The 22,172-nt window shown below is 49.3% G+C and overlaps 3 protein-coding genes across 3 annotated transcripts in view; 2 read left to right on the top strand and 1 right to left on the bottom strand.

Moving 5' to 3' along the window:
• CAMKK1 (calcium/calmodulin dependent protein kinase kinase 1) overlaps positions 1-7,621 on the top strand; it is a 61,456-nt gene extending 53,835 nt beyond the window's left edge. Inside the window, exon 15 of the mRNA XM_010123241.2 lies at positions 2,136-7,621. Within this exon, the coding sequence (XP_010121543.2) occupies positions 2,136-2,208 (73 nt within the window). The 3' untranslated portion in view covers positions 2,209-7,621. The remainder of the gene's footprint in view (positions 1-2,135) is intronic.
• Positions 7,622-13,378: 5,757 nt separating this feature from the next.
• On the bottom strand, positions 13,379-15,969 carry MIS12 (MIS12 kinetochore complex component). The gene has a single exon (XM_086763045.1). It carries the CDS (start codon positions 15,748-15,750, stop codon positions 15,118-15,120), a length of 633 nt encoding a protein of 210 aa, XP_086619171.1. The 5' UTR covers positions 15,751-15,969; the 3' UTR covers positions 13,379-15,117.
• A 268-nt stretch (positions 15,970-16,237) lies between these two features.
• DERL2 (derlin 2) lies at positions 16,238-22,099 on the top strand. Its single transcript, XM_086763432.1, has 7 exons — positions 16,238-16,348; positions 16,872-16,937; positions 17,221-17,294; positions 17,740-17,833; positions 18,363-18,558; positions 19,106-19,196; positions 21,175-22,099. The coding sequence occupies exons 1-7, from the start codon at positions 16,256-16,258 to the stop codon at positions 21,278-21,280; spliced, it is 720 nt and encodes a 239-aa protein (XP_086619558.1). The 5' UTR covers positions 16,238-16,255; the 3' UTR covers positions 21,281-22,099.
• Positions 22,100-22,172: the final 73 nt, after the last annotated feature.

Genomic DNA, 22,172 nt, shown 5'->3' with positions numbered 1-22,172 from the left:
CACTGGGAGGGCACTGGGCTGATAAAATCCATCAGCTCTGTGCAAGCACCACCTCATCGCAGCCAGGACTTCTTTAAATCACGGTCACTTGTTCAGCCAGTTCCACAGACCCTCCTAGGAAGCAGTTAGTCCAAATAATTCCCTTAAATAATGAAATAACATTCAATGCAAACTGTGACAAACTGCTTGCAAACATCTCGGTGTGAAGTCCCAGGATCCAGTGCTTAGGCAGGACGCAGCCTCCACCCTGGGGAGATCTGGTCTGGGGTGAGAGGCTGGGAAATAAGCGCACACCTCTACCTTTGGGAGCAGCTCTGGCTGGTCTGGTTTACCACGCCAAGATGAACAGATGAGTGAGAGCCAGGATGCCGCCTGCTCTGAGTGAGGAGGGGTTTGCAGAGATTCTCCAAAAGTCGTTTGGAGAAGGCAGGCAGAGGAGGATGGGGACGGTCATGGTGCTGTCGGTGACAGCTGGTGCCACTGCCTGCTGCTACAGTTTTCACAGAGAACTTTCTCATGAAGAACAGCCCTTTTCCTTTCAAGACATATTTCAGGAGTGACCGCACAGCCCAGCTGCGGCCAGTTTGCACCCAGAGTTTGCCCGTGTCCTCAGCAGAGAGGAAGGGGACACCAGCAGCTTGGACGAGGGCAGATTATGGGTATGAAATGGGGACTCAGGGGAGGAACCCAGCACTTACCAGGAGAGTGTGTGTGTGTGTGGATGCTGTGATCCAGCCCTTTGTAGGTTGTCCCACTCCATCCCTGTCCCGTGTTGCCTGCGTTTCGGAGGGAAGTGCTGTGAGGCTTGTTCCTTGCTGGGCGTGAAACGCTGTGTAAATGCTCAGTCGTGTGATCTTCCTGCAGCTGCTGTGGTTAACAGTGACGTGGCCTCCTGGATAACTGCACAAGTCAGGCTTCGCTCACCTGGGATTTAAAAAACATAGCAGAAATACAGTTTATTTCTTAAACAGTTATTTAATGGAGATTCACATTCAGCCGCAGGCCTCACAGCATGAGCCCCAGCTCCTGCGGAGACTGCAGAGCGCTGATGCCTTGATCTCTGCCGCCCTACGCGCAACCCGAGTTCAGCTGATATTCGCTGCCATGCGGGTGTTGGGTCATCCCGTTCTGTGTTGCCCCCTTCCTCCTCTGCCGCGAGGCGTTTGGAGAGGCAGAAGCCGCTCAGGTCAGCGGGGAGCGTTGAACGCGCCCCGGGCACAGAGCAGGATGGGCAGCTGCTAGCAGGGAGCTGCGCTGCAGGAGAAAGGAGCCTCCGCTCCTGCACGGGGTGATAAATCATTTAAAGAGGGTGATGACAGGCACCAAAGACAGGGCTGTTCCTCAGCCTTGCCTGCAAGGAAACTGTCCATGCTCTGGATTCAAGGTCAGGTTTATCACAGGGCTTTGCTGGAGCAGAGGGAGAGGGGAAGCTTATTTGGTTCATTTCTGGTTTATTTGAAAGTTGGCACAGCCCTAAGTGTACTTTCAGTGTTGTTCCCAGCCAGACAATAACCCCAGGGCCCCAAACGCACACTTCCCAAATGCTGTGTGCTCCGGCTGACTCTCCACTGCCGCATTGACTTGTCCACACAGACTGATTCTCTGCATCTGGGCTGGTATGAGTGAGGCTGGACAGCCTGGCAGATGCAGGTTCTTGGGCCAGCACCACCTCCTTTACGCTGTGGGTATCCTCACATCTTCATAACGGAGAAACGGGTGTTTTAGGTGCAGGCCATCTGCCTGCCGTAGGTCTCTGCCATGGGCTGATACACAAACCAGAACTCCTCAAATACAAACAAGATAATTCAGAAGCATTGCTGCTGGTCTGCAAGATTTTCTCCAAGAACCAGATGCCTCCTCGTGATGCTGCAGCCAGGAGAAGGGCACTCAGGGAAGCACAACGCTCAGTCCTCAGAGCGCAGAGACCAAGTACGTGTGTAGGTACAAGTTGCGCTGCAGTGCATCGAGCTGGGATATTGCTGAGCTGTTTATGTGGTACCAGCGCAACAGGCTGGTTCATTGCTATTCATATTTATGATGTTGACCTGGGTTGCCTGTTGGAAAAAAAAAACCCTGCTTTGTTTCTTGTGTTGCTATGTGCCTGTAATATCTTTATTTCCTTGCTGTTCGTGCAGAAAACAAGGGAGCAGAGAAGGAGGCAGGGACCCGGAGCTGCCTGATGTGTGCGAAGACGAAGCTACGTCCTGAACGCCTGGTCACTCATGCTGCTGCTGTTGTACCCATCGTGGTGTTGTCTAGCACACATCTGCTCTCATCGCCAAGTCCAGGGCCTGCAAAGCAAAAAAAAAAACCCCACCCAACGAAAACAGAGCAACCCAGAGAACCAGAAATTAGGAACAGAGCAGCAGTAAGAAGAGCGAGTCCTCGGGCGGTGCGGCTGGCAGAGGGCTGGCTCGACCTCGTGGGTGGCTGCGTTCCTCGTGCGAGGTGTCCATGCGCTCCTCCATGTGTGCCTTGCTCTCCACTTGTGCTTCACGTGTGGGCTTTGTAGTTGGGTGTCTTGGCCGATGAACGTGGTTTTATTTGTAACACAGCAAAAACAAACGTCGTCTCATGGGCCATTCACCTCGGAGACTTTTTCCTTGCTTTTTTGCATTCTCTGTTTCAAGCACTGGGGGAAAAAAAAATGACATCAGAGCCAGGTTTTATATCAGAGGGCGACTGTTTTATTTAATGTCACGGGTAAAGAACTTCTGTATACCAGGACGCAGTCCTGCTCCTGTTGGAGTTGACAGCAAAAATTCTATGGATATCAGTTAAATGAGGATGAGATCTTCCTTTTGGAGTGAGCACTGTCACTCTCCATGCCTTTCCTGCTCTTTTTTTTACCCTTCTCTTTTTATCCCTCAGTCTTGCACAGCGTAAATTCTGCCAGCATCAATGGCTTTAGTCAGGACAGTGTCATAAAACAGAAAAACTACACGATATTCACTGTAATGCGAAATGAGCCTTTGAACGCTGTGGAGCTGCGGAGCGCTGCGATGTGCTGTTACACGTTAGTGCACCGAGGACACCGGCTAACCAAGCGTGCTCTTCCCAAAGAGCTGGGACCGCTCTCCATCAGCTCCAGCCAGTCCTGCGTGCATGGACCTTGTTCTCAAAGCTGAAAAGAAGTGGCAGGTTTGGGGTTTATTTTATTTAAGGGTGATTTCCTTTCCCTCGCTCATCTCTTCGCTCCTTTAAAATTATGTACTTTAAACTTTAATTTCCTGATAAATAACCCAAGCTGGGAGACCTCCCTGGATGGAAAATGTCAGTGGAGGGGTTTTAGACTAAGGAAGGCTACAGAACACAAATGAATCAAAACTTGATCTTTTGTTTTTTAAGGCTTTAACTTTTATTTTAAGACTGTAATTTTTATGCATGTGCTGATGCTGCTATTTTATCCATAGATGCTTCTAAACTTGGGATTAGAAGCTTCGTCTCTACAGTTTGACAGCAGGTGAGAGGTTGCACTCAAAAGGGCACGCGCAGCTGTTTCGGTGGCCGTTGGCTGTGCGGACTGTGCGTATCATCAGGAATGTCACTCTTGCACTCAGTAAAAACCAGTGGCATCAATCCGTAAAAATATATGTCGATGTTTTCCCTTGAGCTTTATGGGGTCTGACTGTGCCCCTGGGAAGCCAATGGGACTGGATTCTTCTTTTATAGTACTTAAATAAAGGACATGATTAAATTTGGTTCCTACATAATCATCCTAACTGTCTTTTTTAGGTTAATCCTGAGGGCTTGGGACTTTCAGTCTCCCAATTTTTTGTGCAAGGGGATATGTGTATGAGGATTGTTGGTAGTGACTGGTATACTGGTGTTCCTGTTCTGTTTACTGCAATCCCGTTCGGTGGTTCCCAACGTTTTCCTAACTGGGCTTTGCTGCCGGTGCCTTCTGCTCCCCGTCCGCAGCCTGACACTTCTCCCTGGTCTTCAGCCACCTCGGTGGGGTGTCCAGAAGCAATCGCCGGCCTGGGCTCTGCCCCCTGTCTTGCTTGTAAATACTGGCAAATTGGGAAATAGTATTGCAGCTCGTGTATTTTATTAAGGAGACCTTTAATTTTTAAAGCCGGCAAAGGGATTATATCCTGTAAAGGTTACTGCTCTGGGCCTGTGCTCTGCATCGCTCGCCTCCAGATGGTAAATCCTGCCCGCATTTGTGTGTCTGCCCGCGCCAACTGTGCGCTCAGCATCCTCCCAGGGCCTGTGGTTCTGCTTCGGCCGCACACCGCGATACGTCCTGCGGGTTGGTGCGCTTGAGCACGTGCTTGGACCCTGCTGCCTTGTAATGAAGATTCAAGCACCCAGTAAAAGGGAGTGAAAAATGAGATGGGGACTCAGCAAGTCTGGCTAGAGTGGTAAGCGGTAGCTAGAGTGCCTCTTCAGTTTTGGAAGGGAATGGGGGGAATGGGTATTTTTTTATGATTATCCAAAAATCTACTTGGAAAAAATTGCCCTTCTTGCTGAAGGAAATCCGTCTGGAGCTGTTTCCACAGGTCCAGGGAGCAACCAGAATTGCACAGCTGAGCTTGCGTCACACCGTGTTCCTCCAGCAAATCTGCCAGCCCTGGGGGTTTTTCCTTTTTACTTCCAGAAGCAATCCGTATCGCCTCACACACAGCAGCCTGAAAACTTGCATGAAATTAAAACGGTGGAAGCTGCGCTAGCAGCAAGAGAAACGCTCAGATTTATTCGAGGGCTTGGTAGGACTCCTGAAAAAATGCGCTCTACTTCTCACTGAGCTGAGCTGAAATCCTTGTTTATGTGTGTTAGGGCAGCTCAGAGCAATGCCGTTTCTGCTCAGAAGAGACTAAAGAGAGAGTATTTATTTGAAAATAAACATCTCTGGCAGGCCAGCCCTTTTATCCGTTCAGGAAAGTCACTCCCTAGCTGGATGGGTAAATGTTTGTCTGGCTTCTCTCTGTGAACGAGAGGATGGGGTTTGGTGTGGCAGGGCTCCTCTGGGCGGCGAGAAGAGCTGGTGTAGACATGCTCTGGTGCTTGTGTGTGCGCTCTGTATTTTTCCCCTCCAAATCTTTGCTTGCCTGCTCCTGGAGCACTGGCATGCTGTGAGAAGAGACTGGGATGCTCCACGCTGTTAGCTGGGCTCTGCGTCTCGGGGAGGGCTCCTCTTTCCCCTGCAATGTGGTGGCACGGTCGGCTTTTCCAGCTTGGGGTTAGGCCCAGATTGAGAGACCTTGAAGGAAATCTCTCTCTTTGGGGAAATGGCACATGTTTTTGATCTCCAGGAGGTACGTTTCTCTCTGTCTTGCTCAATTAATAGCTCTGGGCTTTCCACTGGGGAGGTAGTGCTAAGTGAAAATCCTGGTTTAGTCTCCCCTGGCATGGAGGAATACTGCAGCGAATGTCGTTTAACCCTTTGGATAGGAATATGTCACTATGAATGTCACACTTGGAAATAAATGAGATTTTCAGCTCTTTAGTGCTTTATTGCAGCTTGCGAATGGATGCATGGAGAACTGCTCCTGGTGTTGATAAAGCTGCCTCCCGCAGCTGTGCCCGTGCGGGGGCTCCGCTCTGATCAGTGATTCTCAGTGACGTGTCGGTGAGAAATCCCGGCGCAGGCAGCCGTGGTGTAGCCCGTGCCAGGAGCCTGAGCTTGCAAGAGAAACGAAATCACCTGCAGCAGTAAGTGTGACTGGACTGTGATTATTTTTTATTTTTTCAGTGCCTTGAGATGCAAGAAGCAACACACTCCTGTTCTGTGTGTGCCTGTCCCCTTTGGCAGGACTTCATCTCCCCTGCTACCGAGAATTTGGCCCCCAAGGCAACTAAAATGGTGCAAAACCTACTTGAGGGTAAATGAGCCCCCAGGTCCGTGCAGCGTGGCACTGCGAACCCAAGCCATGTGGTTTGTGGGTCCCTAGGGAGAGCGGTTTGACAAATGCTTGAGAGCATTCGCTGCCCTGGTAAAAATATTCCTGGGGATGGAACAGAGAAGGTGGGAGCAGCATCTGGTGGTGGGGCAGCGGTGGGGTCAGCCGAGGGAAAGCTGACTTTGTGTACAGCCGCATCTGAAGGGAACCTGGCAGGGGATGGCATAGCTGCTCCATGCAAAACCAATTGCAGCTCGGTGAAATGACTCCCAGGATGGGGTTTAATTCCTTATTTATTGCCAAACTTGCAGGGGAGGACCTGGTGGGAGGAATTTTATGTTCCTTCAGCCCGGCTCTGTGTCCTGAAGCCGCCAGCAGTGCTGTGGTAGGGGCTGAAGGAGGTTTTTCTCCATTTGTGCGTGGCTGGGAGAGCTCGTTTGCTCTCTGGTTCAATGCTTTTCTTCTCACATCTTCCCCAAGAAAACCAGGAGCTTTGTCCCACCAGCCATAGGCACCAGCTCTCTCTAAGGGTCCCAGCCATCCTTGCTTGTGCTCAGAGCTCCTCGTCCCCCGCCAGCTGCAGTGAGCAGCGTCCTGTTGTGTGCTGGGGCTTTGGGCTTTCTTACACCTGACAGTACAATTGGAGGTGTTAGCAGCTGTTGCATGACTGCAAGTTCTCCTTCGATGGTGCAGCTAATGGGAGAGCTTCAGAACAAAAGCAGCAGGGATTGTTGTCTCTGGGCAGCCTGGCTGTGCGAGTTATAAGGCTTCTTTATGGTCTTGGATGCCTTTTGTCAGCGATTTCCAGGCAGAGAGCCCACATCTCCAGTGCTGTCAGGGTCGTTTTGCTAGCTGCTCAGTATTCTGCTGCTACAGTAAAAGATGGTCCTTGTTCAGGATGGGCGATCTCACCTTTGTGTCGGATGGTGGTGGCAGGATAGGCAGGCTGCTCTCTGCCCGGAGAGGATGGGGATCTCAATAAATGTAAAAACATTTCCAAAGGAAGGGGGATTGTGCCACAGTGTTGGGGGGTCCCTAAGAGCATGAGCACGGCGGATGTCCAGCAGGAATGCTGGAGACTGGAAAGCGGATAGTGGGGGTTTTGTGTGTGTATATAATTTAGTTTGGGTACCAAACCTCTCCAATTTACCAGGGCACACTTACAGTGGTGTTTGCTGAGCAAAGCAGTGAAAGGGATTTATTTTCTGGCCCAGAGCCTCCTGCAGAAGACCATGCTCTCATCAGGTCCGTCCCGACCTGAATTAAGCTGGATTATCCCACGACCCTGTTACTCTGAACGCAGCCTCTCACGGGACCAGGGAAGGAAAGGAGCTCAAGAGCTTGTCACTGCTTTCACCTTCCCTTCCTGCAGAAAAGCCATTTATCCTCAGAGGCGCTGCTAGCAGACACCCAGGCCCTCAGTCAGTAACCACAAGCCATCAGTCAAAGCGTTAAAAAAAATCAGTGTAAATTAAAAAAAAAAAGAATTGCAACTTTTGAGGATATAATTTGGATCCTCCATGCTGTGATGTTGCTGCTGTTTCTGATTTATAGGCCTGTTCTGTTAATATTTAAGTCTCTTGTTATACTTCATGTTAAACATATGACTCTGTATGTACTCTGCTATAACTCCAGCATGATGTATAGGCACTCAGTACTGTAACGGCACGTGGCCGGTACACTGTAAATATGTACCATGAATAGAGAGGTTATTTTTTGCATGCTTTTGTACTCTAGAACTGAAGAGACAATGACAATAAAGTCCTCAGAGATGACACTGGGTGTAAGTGCGGTTCCTGGCGTGGCGCTTGCTGCTGGCTCTCGCATGCTCTCTGCTGTTCAGGGCCTCTCTGCGCTTTTAGCTGCAGCAGAGAGATGCTCACAGAGCTTCCATCACTCCTTCCATCCCTGCCCTTTCCTGTCGGGCTTTTCCCTGGACGAAGAGGCTCAGCGATCTGTTGTGCTTTGGTACCACCTCACCAACTGTTACAGCATCTTGCTGTAATGTGACCTGTGGAGGTGTCTTTGTAGAACCACGGAAGGGTTTGGGTGGGAAGGGACCGTTAAAGCCCAGCCAGTCCAACCCCCCTGCAAGGAGCAGGGACATCTCCAACCAGATCAGGTTGCTCAGAGCCCCGGCCAACCTGGCCTGGAATGTTTCCAGGGATGGGGCATCTACCACCTCTCTGGGCAACCTGGGCCACTGCTCTACAACCCTCATTGTAAATTTTTTTTTCCTAATACCTAATCTAAATCTACCTCCCTCTTGCCTTAATTGCATTGCTTCCAAAGAAACACGCAATTTGCTTTGAAAAAGAGGGCTTGGCCTGGGCTAGAGCTGACTCGGCACAGTTGTGGAGACCACAGCAAAACCCCAGCTCATCTGGTGCCGCTGGGCAGGACCGGCCGGCTGATCCTGCAGTGCTCCAGGTGAGGCATGCAGAGGCACCGCTCCCTTCTTGTCCTTATAATACAAAAAAGAAAAAAAATATGTTAAAGGGTGAAGGCATTGATCTCATCACTTGTTTATGGTCAGCCCAAGCAGGCACAGGATGGGCCCAATAACCCCCAATGCTAAACACACCCGTGAATTCTCAGGTATATAAACTCCCAGCGCCTCTGAACCAGAATGTACAAGGACCAAGGCTACAAAGCACTTGCAGTGGCCTGGCTCTGGGGTTGAGATGCCCTGGGCCTTTGTTTTCCTGACTCCTTTGCAGCCTGTTCCCGAATACCGCAATGAGCTGCCCAGGAACAAGTCCCCCTGATCTCGAGGGAACAGCCCGGCTGTGTGTACCCTGAAACGGCTCATCGCTCGGGGGACACAGTACTTGGTCCCTTTGGTTAAGCAAACCAGGCTCAGCTTCCCCTTTCTGTGAGCTTTTTTTTTTTTTTTTTTTTTTTGGCTTCACAGTCAGGGGACAGAAATGGGGAGACCAAAACCTTTCCAGGTGGTCTCCTACGCAGGTCCAGGTCCCTGGCTGTGCCTGGACAGCAGAAGTTAACGGAAAAACCTTGGATGCATTGAACTCAGTGACTGAAGAGCTGAAACCCACGTTGGGGCCAGGTCGACCAGCCTTAGCGGGTGAGGACTGTGCCGCATCGCTTTGTGCTATCAGAGAAGCAATTTGTGTGATAAGCTCAGAAAAACATACCCAGATGTGCCCCAGTGCCATAGCAACGGGGCTGAACCCACTGCAACCGGCACCGCGAAAAGAAGGAAAACCGCTCCGTGAGAGGGACGGGCAGGGGCTCGGGTGTGCAAACAGGGATGTCGAGGACTCGTTAATGAACAGTTTTTCTGGATTAATACTATTGCCCAGTCCCACACTGGGTGGGTTAATACCCCGGCGTTTAGTCACAAAATAAAATTGAAGTCATATAATTGCTTGTTCCCCCCGGGATGTGGCGTCATGGCTCTGCCACCATCGTGCACCCAGACCCAAGACGTGGTCAGGGACGCGCCCCAGGCCAGTAAGTGCCCCCAGGGTTTATGGTCATTTCAGGATCTCAGCTGGGACTCAATTTAGGATTTGATCCAGTCAGATGGCTCACAAGCCACTCCCCCTCATTTTCTTTTAAATGGGCTGCGCTTCAAAACGGATTTCTTGAGCAGTAAATTATAATTTAGTGTTTCTTATCATATTCATTAAGAGCTGACTTCTGCTGTAGCATTATACCAAATACTAATTATTAGAAATTAAGGTGACAGGAGGGAATAATATCCTGAATTGTGTAAGTAGGAGTAATAACAGCCCGGGAGGGATAAGTGAGGCAAAGCAGCTGGAGAATTTCCTTTCTGCGGGGAAATGAGGTGATGAAATCCCCAGCAGCAGCCGTGCAGGAGCCAGGCTGCCTGGGTGGAGGGTGTGCAGTGAGGTCTCTGATTCGGGAGCTGAGGAGTTGCAGGCATGGGACCATTGGGTCCAAAACGACCAGTTTTGGGGCACCGCTGCCTGGCAGGATCCGTACAGGGAAATCAGCTCCAAAGGCTCAGTCTGGCCTTGACATTATTTCTAGTTTGTTTGTTTCTCTTATTGTATTTTTGTTTCCCTTCAGGCTGAAATTAAGTCTCCTACAGTGATTTTCAACAAAAGATAGGAAGACGTTTCTGCTGGGTCTGATATCTGATGCTGGTGCGCGTCCTTAAGCTGCAGGTTTGGGTGCTGGTAAGCAGTTGCTGCCCAGGCTTCGGGCCCAGTCCGGCTACAAACAGGTGGGCGTTTTAAAGCAAAAGCTTGAGTCCTTAATTACAGCCAAGGTGGAGCTAAACCGACCTCTGAATCCCATTTTGTCATGCCCAGTTTGGCCCTGGGAGCCACAACTGCCACTGAAAACGAAGGGCGGTGTTGGTAGGGCGGATGCGGGGCAGGACGAGTGGCCAGGGAAGCACCCAAAGCCGTGCCAGGCTGCGTGGGGGACGCATCTTCTGCTGATCCCTTGTGGTCCAAACGTCACCTTTCGTCGTTATCCGTGCTGCTCCGCGCCGGGCTCTGCGGCTGCCTCCAACGCTTCCCTCCGGCACAGGCTGTTCAATCACGCTCCCTCTTTCCTACGGTTAACTGGGATTGGGGGAGATCTCGCACGTGAAAATGATCCCTTTGTTGGCAAACGTTTCCAGGATTTATCTTTTCTTCTCCTTGAATAGGAAAAAGCCGTTTACCATGTTCTTTTCTAAAGCAATGTCCAGGGAGATCCAGCAAACGCGGCCAGGAGCCGCCAGCGGCAAGCCCTGACCGAGTTTCTTCGCTTGAGTAAATCAATGTTTTGCCCCTAATGTGATCTGAATACCCATTTTCTGTGCCCCATTTATTTTAATGCTGAGACTGGGGTTGCAAGGGGGGGCAGCGCTCTGTAAATCCCACCGGGGCACTCAGGGCTTTCACTCCTGTCTGATTTTACGGCGTGTGATGTGTAAAGGCATCGGGGCAGAGCCGCTGGTAACTGACTGGGACAACTCACATCACCCGTGGTGCCTCGCCGCGCCCGTCCGCTTCCCGGCCTGTCGAGCATTACGGTTTTTTGGCAGAGGTTTCTCAGGGTTATCTTTCAGGAAAGAGGGATGCTTAGAGCCAGCCAAGATCCACATGCAAGAAAATTTTTGGGCGTAACAGAGGGGTTTTTTTCATCATTATGATGGGATAGTGGTTGCATGAGCATCTCCTCCCTGCCCTGTTGGTCCCTTCAGCCTTGCTGAGGGATGGGGACGGGGACGGCAGCCCCCAGCCACCCTGGGCTTGCCAGCAAGGGCGGGAGCTGACCCGCCACCGGCTTGAGGTGAAGCAATTAACGCGTGTGGCTGCCACCGGCGTTTCCTGCCTGTAATTAAAGTTTTTAAGGAGGAGGCATATGGTAACCCGCCGGCCCCTGGCTGGCGTTTTGCCAGGTGGGAGTTTATTAACAGCTGCTAATTAGACCAGCATTCAGCGATAAACGCCGTGGAGGGCTCGAGTGCTCAAATTGGCTGTGAATGCTGCCAAAAAAATTTTTTAATTTTATTTATCTTTTTTCCCCTTGTGTTGGGAACTGGAGCCCCATGCATTTGCAGGGCATTTTGAGGACACCACCAGCCCGGGACAGGATGCCGGCTCCTTCCCCGCTGCACCCCACCCCCTCCTCCACGCACGAGGGCTGCAAACCCGCCTGCACGTCCTCCCCACAGCCGGTCAGCACTTTTTGTTCCTTGGGGTGAGTTTTGCTGAAAATCTGACGGTGCCGCTATAGCCGCAGCGGGGCTCGAAGCCTTTCCCCATCCTGATGGCAAATCCGGCTGCTGGGACGTCCCCAGCCCCGACAAGCCTCAGAGCTCCTGCGTGCCTCCAGACCAGGAGTGTGCGTTATCCCAGTAAGAAAACCGATGGCTTTGCTCTCCTTAGCCCTCAGCTCTGCTGCTGGGAGGTTTAGTGGACCAAGCACCCTACAGCAAGGGTGTTTTCCCCCTGCAAAAGGCTCTTGGAAATGTTTTACAACAGCTGGTTTTATTTTTTACACTGTGTCTTACAAAGTACCTTGCTCCCAGCCTGGGGCTCGTTGAATCTCCCAGCTCTGTGCAATCATTTAGAGAAAAATGAGGATTAAAATCAACCACGTGGAAGTTCTTCCCTTTCTTTAAAAGCTGGTCCCAGGTTCCTGCAGCAGCTTGGTGCCATCCTGGCTCTGCCGGCCTGCACCTCTACCACTGTCACTGACAGGACGTGGGCCGCGGCCACCGCCGCTCTGGCGTGCTGCACCTCCGCAAGGGATGGCAGCCTGTGGAGCGGGACAAGGAGGGACAGAGAGGCCACTGAGGATGGAGTTGGGTATGTTGAACTGCTCACCAGCGTCTTGGACCTCGAGGGGACCCACAAATGTGTGGGCACGATTTGGGGCTGGAAATGCGCCTCCGGTACCATTGGGAGCAGCAGCTGAAGGAAAAGCTGCTGGAGGAGCAGGTGAAGCTGGAGGGAAAACTGCGCCCTTCGCTGGATGCTGTAATGCTGTGTGAGTATCTGAGGGGACTGCTCAGGTTCTGGGAGCTTCCCTAGCAATCAGGGATTTGGGCAGCGGGGCGTTTGCAGGCAGCTGCCTAACGAGCATTTGCGAAGCGTGGTGGCAAAGCGCGGCGGCAGTTCCCAGACTCGTGTCCCCACGGTGGTGGGTACTGGCCAAAGCCATCGCCCGCACCATTCTCCAGAGCATCAGGAAAGAATTTATTTCAAAATATTTCATTATGATGTCTCGAACAACAGGAGTGCACATGACAGGACGTCATTTTGGGGAGCAGGTAGGAAGGGGCGTTCACAGGAGGGTGCGAGGCCGGGGGCGTGTGGCTGTGCCAAGCCCAGCGCTCCCTGAGCGGGTCCTGTGCGCACCAGGAGGGCTGGATGCTCAATGCCTCATTTTCTTGTTTGAGATATTTACTTAGTTGATGGTGCAGGGATTTTGCTTAAGCAGCACGATACAGCACTACAGGGGAATCACCGCACAAGGGTCGTGTGGCGATTGTGGTGGCCGGGAGAATGCCAGCACAGCCTGCTCAGGAGAAAGGTGCGTGTGAAAGGTACGGACAGAGGGAAAAGCTAAACCAGACTTTTCTGGCCTTGGGCCATCTCCCGGCAGGCAGCGCAGCCCGGCTGCCCTGGCACTGCAGGGCTCCTGGGAGCTCAGGGCAGGCTCCCGCATGGTGCTCATTTTGCGCTGTGGCGGTGTTTTCAGTTTTATACCATAGTGCTGGCAGTAGGTAAGGTGAGTTCCTGTGTTACCCCTGTCTCCACTAAAACCTCTGTGGATATCTATGTCATTCACCATTTTATTTAAAAAGGACTTTCAGTGCTTATCTGAATTTCATAAGCACTTAAAGCAATAGCATTATTCCCTCTCACAAAACAATTTTTCTTCACTATCCTGCTACCATATAGGTTACTGAAACACACTGGATCTCCTGGTGAGACTTTTTATTACTCTTTCGAAAGGGTTATATCCCCCCACCCCCTGCAGTTAAAAAGACTTTTATTCCTACAATTTATTTTATGAACAAAAATGAGGAGGAGAAATCAGGTTACAGGATTTTAATAGCAGTGGACTTTAAGTAGCTGGTATCTACAGAGAGGTCACAGCAAAGTTCCTTTCTTTTCTTCACAGATCTGCTCTTCTCCATATGTCATTTATTTCAACTGAACGGTTTTGTCATCAGACCACCAGTGTTTAATCTCAGCGGAAGAGAAGCCTAAACAGAGAGCTCAGTGTAATAAATCTCCTGGGGAGAACCTCTATTAGCTGTATAGGCTTACGTGTTCATATTAATAATTTATTTGTACACACACAAAAAAAAAAACCAACCCCTTTTCAGAAATAAATACCTTAAAAGATGCAATTCAACACGAGAAGTCAGGTCACCCTTTAACCCCCCAGCGCCTCAACACTGAAGCATTGCACAGCGATGCAGACCTGAACCGCACGTGAACAGACGCGAAGATCTCCATAGCCGGGACACTCCCCCTGAGCACAGCAATGCCTCCATTCAGGACTGCAGACAGAACGTAAAAGGTTTCAGGTACATCGCTGCTTACCTTTCACACCTCCTTTTCCTCGGTCTAATACGAGGTACCAGTACTTCTGAGGATTTCAATGCCGATATGGTGACATCACGCGATATGGACAGCAGTTGTGCTGAGCTGCGCCCTGCAGAACAGGCAGCAATCGATTGTTTCCCCCCGCCTTTGTCAAATCCTGGCTTGTAGTTCCTCTCGTGGAACCACTCATGAGCTCTTTGGGTCCACGTTATCACCTTTGTGCGTATGATACGCTTTTAATTCCTTGTTCTATTGCCGTAACTTCTAAATTATTTGCAAGTTTAATGTCTTTCAAACATCTACGCTAGTAAATCAGAAATTAGTATTGATATTTCATGATATGTCTGTACAGGAGATTCAAAACCTGCTGAGGCCAACAGAAAGATGCACGCAGACTGTGACGTATTCTGAATCCAGCACAGACAGAATAAGCTTGATTAAGTGACTCCAAAGAACTCAAGCCTATCAGTTAATCTTCACAATGTTTGCACAGGAAGATCTGACTAAACACGAAAATGAACTTTGCTATTTAGTAGAAAAAGGACACTGGACAGCAAAAATAAAACCAAACAATATGTGAAGTGGTAAGTAACCCTGAAGTTTCAGAGATTGGGTTGAAATTCAGTATTGATGCCAACAGATCTATTTCTCATCAGAGCCTCGACAACAGCGTCACTGTCTCACTCTTCTCTCCGGACTTCCTGGTTGTTGGCTTTTAAAACACAGCGAACGGCACCTCTGCCTTCACGAGGCGCCGCCTGCACAACACAGCTCCCTCGGGAAGCTGGTCCAGAGCCCCGGCGACCTCACGGACAGAAACAGCGACTCTGAGCTGGTACCAGTTGGGAAACTCACCAAGATATTCTCACAGGTCTTATTCAGGTATTTTTTTTTTTAAATAATCCTTGAAATAAACAAATGCTATGTCCTGTTCAAAGGTAAGGCTCGTAAGTCAGGAAGGTACCTTCACAGCCAGGTTATCCAACCCAAAATTTATTCCCCATCACCACTGTCAGAGTTACATTTGACAGGCTTTTCCTCCCCCTACTTCCACGGGGAGGCGCTAAACGACTGCAAACTGACACAGCTCAACAGCTTTCAGCCTAGATCCTGGCAGGATTAGAGGAGTAAGGGATTAGGGGAGATGCTGCTGGAAAAATAAGCTACTATCATTTTAAGCAAGCTGTGTAATGATTCTTGTTGCCTTTTCAGCATTTCTATTACAATAACTGATCATGCTTCTTTATTTTTTTGCTTTTCTCTTCAACTTCTTTCAGCACATCTTGCAGTTTCTTAGAGTTCTGTGTCAAAAATGCAAAGCTTTCTTTGAAGCTGCTGGTCCCGTGCTCCCTACAGATATTCTCCAGCCCGTCAAACCACTGCAAAATCTTCTCAAGCTCTGCTTGAACAACCTTCTGTTCTTCCAGTTCTGCTCGCAGCGCCTGCCCAGCGGACGCCTCAGCCTTGTACTGCTGCTGCAGCTGACGGACCTCATCCTGAAGCTCCTGGAACTGTTCTTTGCTGTAGGGGTACTGCTCGTGGACCTTGTCCTCGGGGAGGAGCACGTTCTCGGGGATATTTAACACCAGCTGCAGAAGCACTTCTTCCATTTTACTGAAGAGTTTATCAAAGTGGTCCTTCATGAAGAGAAGGAATCTCTCCGTGCTTTTCCGGATTTGGAAGGGGCTGATTTTACAGTCGGGAACGCCGACCAGCTTCTTCAGGATCACTCTCTCGACCACCAGCATCATTTCGAAGAGGTAGTCCTGGAACGCGATGTAGATGCGCAGCATGCAGGTCTGCGGGGTGAAGCCGAAGAACTGCGCTTCGTAGGCCATGGGATTGACCGACATGGCGGCGGGTGAAGGCCGGCAGGCACAGCACAGCGAACAGCACAGCGAGCAGCGCAGGCCCCGGGCAGGCCGAGCCCGTAGCTGAGGGGAAGCCGAGGGGAAGCCCCCGTTCCGCAGCGCGGCCGCGGCCTCCCGCGCCGTTACCCGAGGCACCGGGGCCGCTCCTCCCGCTCTGGCGCCGCAGACCGAGGCCGGTAACCGGGGCCGAGCCCGCTCACCTCCGTTCGTTTCTTCCCGCCTCGTCCGAACTCCCTCAGGCGGGCGGCACCGCCGGCAGCCAATCAGTGGCCGCGAGGATAAACGCGCTACCCAATCACCAAGCGCTCTGGCCCTCGGCGGGGTGGGGAAAACAAGGGGAGCAAGCGGCCGCTCTCGCCGCTCGGCCAATGAGAGCGCAGCGCGACGAACGCGGGCGCTGCCGGCGCCGATTGGCTCCGCCGGGGGTTAGCGGTGCGCGCAGGCGCAGAGACGTGGCGGAAGCGGAAGCGGCGCGGGGAGCGCTAAGATGGCGTACCAGACCTTCCGGCAGGAGTACCTGCAGGTGCCGCCCGTGACGCGGGCCTACACCACGGCCTGCGTCCTCACCACCGCCGCCGTGGTGAGTCGGGCCGCACCCTCCCCGCAGGCCTCCGCTGAGGGCCCGGGCCGTGGGCGGTGGGGCCGGTAGCGGTACCGCGGGTCCCGGGGCGCGGGGGCGAGGCGGGCTGCCCGGGACGGGGCGGGGGGGGTGAGGCTTGTCGGAGTCGTGCCGGCGGGCTGGGGAGAGCAGTGCGCTTGGGAACCGTGGGAAGGGTCTGCCCGGACACCCGCCTCGCCCCGCGGCCGGGTCTCTTCCCCTCAGGGCCTTCAGAGCTGGGGGGGGGGCTCCCCGGAAAGCAGCGATTGCAGGGCCCCCACTGGCAGCCCGCCGTGAGACCCGGGAAGGTGCAAAGCACAAATAAACGTCAACGGTGTGAGGGGGGCTGGGGAGGTTACGGAGGCTCGCTTTTGTGATGAAGCTCAGCGTGCTGACTGGGCGCGCGTTGGGCTCTATTTGGCACAGGGAAAGGGAGTTACTTCTTTGAGTGCCTGTAGCTTTTTCTTGGTGTATTGACTCCATCAAATATTCTCTTCTTTTTCAGCAATTAGAACTAATCACACCTTTTCAGCTGTATTTCAACCCTGAATTAATATTTAAACACTTTCAAGTAAGTGTTTTCTAAATTATGGGAGGTTTTTACGTAAAGTGTTGCATTTGGAAGTGTTTGTCGTCTCAAAACTGAGTGTGGCAAATGACTATGACTTTTAATATATTGCAATTATATCTCAAAAAAAGCTAATGAAGATAGAGTGCAGATAACTGTAGCTTAGCTTAGACCTTAGGTTCATTGACTGTAAAGGACGTTTCAGTTATGTTGTTACGTGCTTTTCTATTTAGACAATAAAAATAAGTTGTCACGTTTAAAATCCTTGTATTTGTTTTATTTCCAGGTATGGAGGTTAATCACAAACTACTTATTCTTTGGACCAGTTGGCTTTAATTTTTTATTTAACATGATCTTTTTGTATCCTTCATCAAGTTTGTGTTCTTTCCTTGGAAGGCAGAGCTCCAGAGTACGGGCATGTTGCTATACGTTGCGTGTAGGCAAAGGTTAATTTTTGCTCCACTGTGAAGTTCATGGGAGTTTAGCAATGCCAACCTCACTGATGTCATGAGTGGACATCAACGGGATTTCCTTCATAAATTCTCAAGAACGTTGCCGTTTGTTTTTGTGATATTAAGCCTTTGTTGTGCAAGCCCGATCGGTCGGGTTGGTTCTGATGTACAGGAGAAAACGCCGAGTGATATTTTTCTTCTGGGTCCCCTTCTTTGCTGGGGCACTCGGAGCCGATTGATGAAGTAAATTGATACAAAACTTGCATCTCAGCTCACGTGTAATTGAACCGGTTTCCACTTGGATGTCTCTTTAAACTCATTTACAATCAAATTTTCCTGACCTGCGACTTCAGATATCGTTACTGCCGCATGCTTGAAGAAGGCTCTTTTCGAGGTCGGACAGCAGATTTTGTATTTATGTTCCTTTTTGGAGGACTTTTAATGACTGTATCCTTTATTTTATTCCAGACTGCTTTAGTGAAGCTAAAGATACGTGAGTGGGAACCGACACCGTCGTGTTACTTGTATCTTAAGTGAGAATACATTTTATTCATAGTTCGAGGGGTAACAGTATTTGCTGAAGTAGTGTTGAATGCTTTGCTGCTGTTGCTGTTAAACACTGGGCTGGTCTTTCTGGCTTTTTACTGCCTGATGGGGTTAGGGAAATGAGATTAGCGGATAAGCGGGGACTGCCCAGGTGTGTAATAGTGCTCAGGCTGTCGGAGATAAATGCTGTTCCTTCAGTGAGTTCACGCTGAGTTATACTTTAAAGAGATTACTCGTGCTGCAGGTACCCTGAATCCTGCTGTAGGTGTTGAATTTGATTGACAGTGCGTTTGATTTACCTGAACTTGGGAAAGCAGAGTTAGCAGTTGTATGGAAACCACAGGATTACAGGTTAAGCTGTAAAATTCTTCTCATGCTTGATCTTGCAACAATTACTTGGTGCACTGCTTTCTTTAACTGTCCCTCGCAGCTTTTTGGCCTGTTTGTGAACTTGGTTTTCTTGGGTCAGGCATTCACAATAATGCTCGTGTACGTATGGAGCCGCAGGAATCCCTACGTCCGTATGAACTTTTTTGGTCTTCTCATCTTTCAAGCCCCATTTCTACCCTGGGTATTGATGGGGTTCTCGCTGCTTTTGGGGAACTCCATCATCGTGGATCTCCTGGGTAAGCAACTGCAAGAATCATGAGGATCTGTTCTTGCTGGTGTTGTACATGAAACACAAATCTTTGGAAAAACCAAGGGCTAAATGCCTTTAGTATGAGTTCATCTAGTATATTTATACCAGGCTTTTCTGATTTCTAAACATTGTAGCATATTTTGTACTGTAACAAGGATGGAGAGAGCTTGTGATGCTTGGCTTTTTAGTGCTTGGAATCAGCCCAGGTACAAAATCTGACTGTGGGCATCAGGTTATTGAAGTAAAATAGCTTATATTAATATTTTTATCAATTCTAATAAGGTCATAACATCAGTATGTTTAATAATGACAAGCAGTCTTCCTTGTGTTGATGTCTTGTAGTGTAAGTTAAGCTTTTCACCTGGTGTCGATGTGCTTCATTTTTTTTTTTTGTATTTCTATATCTCTTAACGTATTTTCTGTGAAAGAATCAATATGTGTTTTGTTTTGTTTTCCTGAAAACTAGCGAAGCATTTGCAAGTTGTAAAGGAGAACTATTAAAAATCACCCTTTGACTTTTCTTTATATACTAGGCATTGCCGTTGGGCACGTATATTTTTTCTTAGAGGATGTCTTTCCCAATCAGCCCGGTGGTGGAAGGCTTCTGAGAACGCCATCTGTCCTGTAAGTACTGGGGTCTGGTTTTTAACGGGTATAGAAAAAGTCCCTGTGCAGAAAACTGCTTATAATTTGGTCACATCGACTTCTGGTAAATTAAGCAGCTTGGGACAGAGTGTGGTGTGTCTGTGCCTGCTTTTTTATGTAACTCGTGTGTTGGCAAACAAGGGAGGAGGATCTTACAGATATGTAAGTGGGAACTGACTTCTTCAGGAGAAAGGCTGAAGGGTTTTTGTAACTCTTTGACCAGTGTTAGCACAGAAACTGTCTTTGCTAACTGAGTTTTGCCTGTTGGTGGCACCAAAGACGCGTGTCTGAGTCCTGCTGTGTATGAACAGAGTGGCTGAGGGATTAAATAGAACGTACCTAGTATTTTTTTTTCATCTGTAAATCATCTTCATTTCACAATTTTGGCAGAAGACTTCCGTGTTTATGATACTGAGCGGTGCCATTCCTACTCCATTTCCTCTTGCAGAGAGGGCTGTAATCAGCTGTCACGCTGTACGGCAGCCCCCGTGAGAACAGCTTACCTGAATGACAGGGCAGCTGAGACGTTGAAAGTTGAGCTCTGTGAGACTCAGAATTGTCTAGAGCTGAACTGGTTATCTTTTGTTTGTTTGAACTGACCTCCAGAAGCCTGAGTAATTAAAATGTCGTATTCAGCCCCATGCGTAGTTTAATTGCTGGGTCGTACCTGTTTGATTGGATGAGTACACTGATAGCTTGTTTTTTTTCTATCTAGGCTTTAATTGTTCAGGTGCTGGCTGCAGGAGTGGCTGTCCCAGGACAGCTCTGCTGGTCCCTTTTGTAGGCCTACACTGATCTCACTTGGCCTTAGTAGCTGAAGGTTGTTTCTGGTGAGGGCGTCCTTCCTGTAAACGCAACTTGAGACAAATGGAGTGTCTGGTTACGTATGTGCCATAACGGTGTATTTGAAACTTCCCGTTTTCACAGAGCGTATATTCACCCAGCTGTGTGCAGGAGGAATCCAAAGGCGGTTGGAGCAATGCGTGCTATCTCCGTAACCCTCTTCCTCAGACAAAAGTGTCAGCCTGCCTTCAGGCTGCCATTTAAATCCTTTTACACGTCTGTGTTTAGAAGGCTGCTTATAATTCCTGTCTGGGTCTTGAACTGTGGGGTTTTTGTGCGGTTTTTGTGCGGTTTTTTTTTTTTTCCCCCCTAGACACTTTAATTTTCTTTGATGTCTTAGCTGTAATCCTGTAATACCCCTGGTATTTTCTTTTTTTCCTGTTCTGAAAACTCTGAAACGGCCTGTCACTTGGGTGACAGAGAGAGAGAAATAATCCCTTTGGCTATTCAAAGAACTGTCTTGTTAAACACACTTTACTTTTAAGACATTTTGAATATAATGATTGCTCGTGTGCAGCCTGTGATCTTTTGTTTGTTTGTTTCGAAGTCTGCTACACTTTTGTTTCCAGGTAAACACGTCTATGGAGAGAGAACCTCTAAAGCTGGTTTTGAGAGTGGCAAAATAACCTACGAGATTAAGTGTGATTTTTGTAATCAATTGGAAGCTCCAAGTCTCTGACGTTGTCTCAAACTCAGACTCTTCTGTGGATTTCCAGTCTGCCTGCCAGTGCCTGCAGTTTGAGATAACACTGCCTGTGTTTGACTCTTACTTTGTCCCCATCTCAAAATATGAAGAGCTTTTCAATGATTGATGTTTTGCTCTCTTATCCTGTCCTGGGAGAACATGGTAGCTAGAGGACATTCTGCCTTACACTGAGGGTGGAATTTTAACTTTCAGCTGAATCTTGTCAGTCTCTGTAGATTTGGGCACATAATTCTAGACCACCTTCTAGATGGCTCCGAGTTGGAGAGCACGTGTTACGTGGGTATAAAGCACTGATGCTTTGGCAGGCTGTTTCTGAGGGAGGATGCCATACGTTGCAGACTTGAGGAGTCTTGGTCTTACTGTGAAACGTGTATTCTAAAGGAAAAACAAATATTTTCTCTTTTCCAGGAAAGCAATATTTGATACACCGGAAGATGATCCTAATTACAATCCCTTGCCAGAAGAACGACCAGGAGGATTTGCATGGGGAGAAGGTCAGCGCCTTGGAGGCTAATAAGTGTCTGTGCCAAAACCCAGCAACAACTGGGAGAGACTGACATGAGTAAAGTTCCGTACTGGGGACTCTCTCATTCCCCGTCGCAGAAAGGACGCTTTTGGACAGCTCTATGGTTTTTGAATACAAGCACTTTATGGAATGGCAGTCTAATCCAAGACACTTCCAGGCTACCAGTGTCTTTCCCTGTCAGGGAATTTATTGTGCTGGTGATGAAAATACTAATCCAGTGGAGCCAAAAACATAGAACTGGAAACCTTCTCCTGTCAGCTTCAGTTAACGAGACCATGAGTACTTGTTTAAGGTGATTTCTAAAGCATTTTTTTCAAGTTATTTGATACAGGAAACTATATGGGAAACTTTACAGGGGACAAAAGCAACTTTTTTGGTTTTAACTCATTTTTTTTTATTCTTGGATAAAACAGCTACAAATGGTTGAAAGTGTAAGTCACTGTTTCAATAGCAAAAGGTTTTTTAATCTGAGATGCTGTTGTCTCCAGTCTTGTTTGAATGGCAAGAAATACGATGTGCAGCATAACGCAGGCCAGTTGGGTTTCTGGAATGTGCCTCTGTGCGAATACGTTTGCAGGCTGAGACCGCATTTTGGTGGCTTTTCCCCCAAAGACTGTGTGTTCAGATGACCGGGTTTGTGTCCGACTGGTTTATTTAAACAGGTAGTTCTACAAAATCCACCCCCAGACACGCACACTTCTAACGGCTATTAAATGACTTGGAGCACTAGGGAAGAAAACTGGTCTGGAGTCAGAACTGCTCAAGCATCTCAGACGATGAGTTGAATAAAATGTCTTGTGGATCCTTTTTTGTTAATCTTTTGTATAATCCGATAGTCTTGAGGCAGCTCATGAAAAAGCGGAGGTTGGAAAAAGCAAGG

Source organism: Chlamydotis macqueenii, chromosome 19, assembly GCF_036417535.1.
Source record: "Chlamydotis macqueenii isolate bChlMac1 chromosome 19, bChlMac1.mat, whole genome shotgun sequence".
In the NCBI taxonomy this organism is placed as follows: domain Eukaryota; kingdom Metazoa; phylum Chordata; class Aves; order Otidiformes; family Otididae; genus Chlamydotis; species Chlamydotis macqueenii.
The sequence above is the reverse complement of the archived record's forward strand: the minus strand, read 5'-3'. Positions and strand labels throughout refer to the sequence as shown.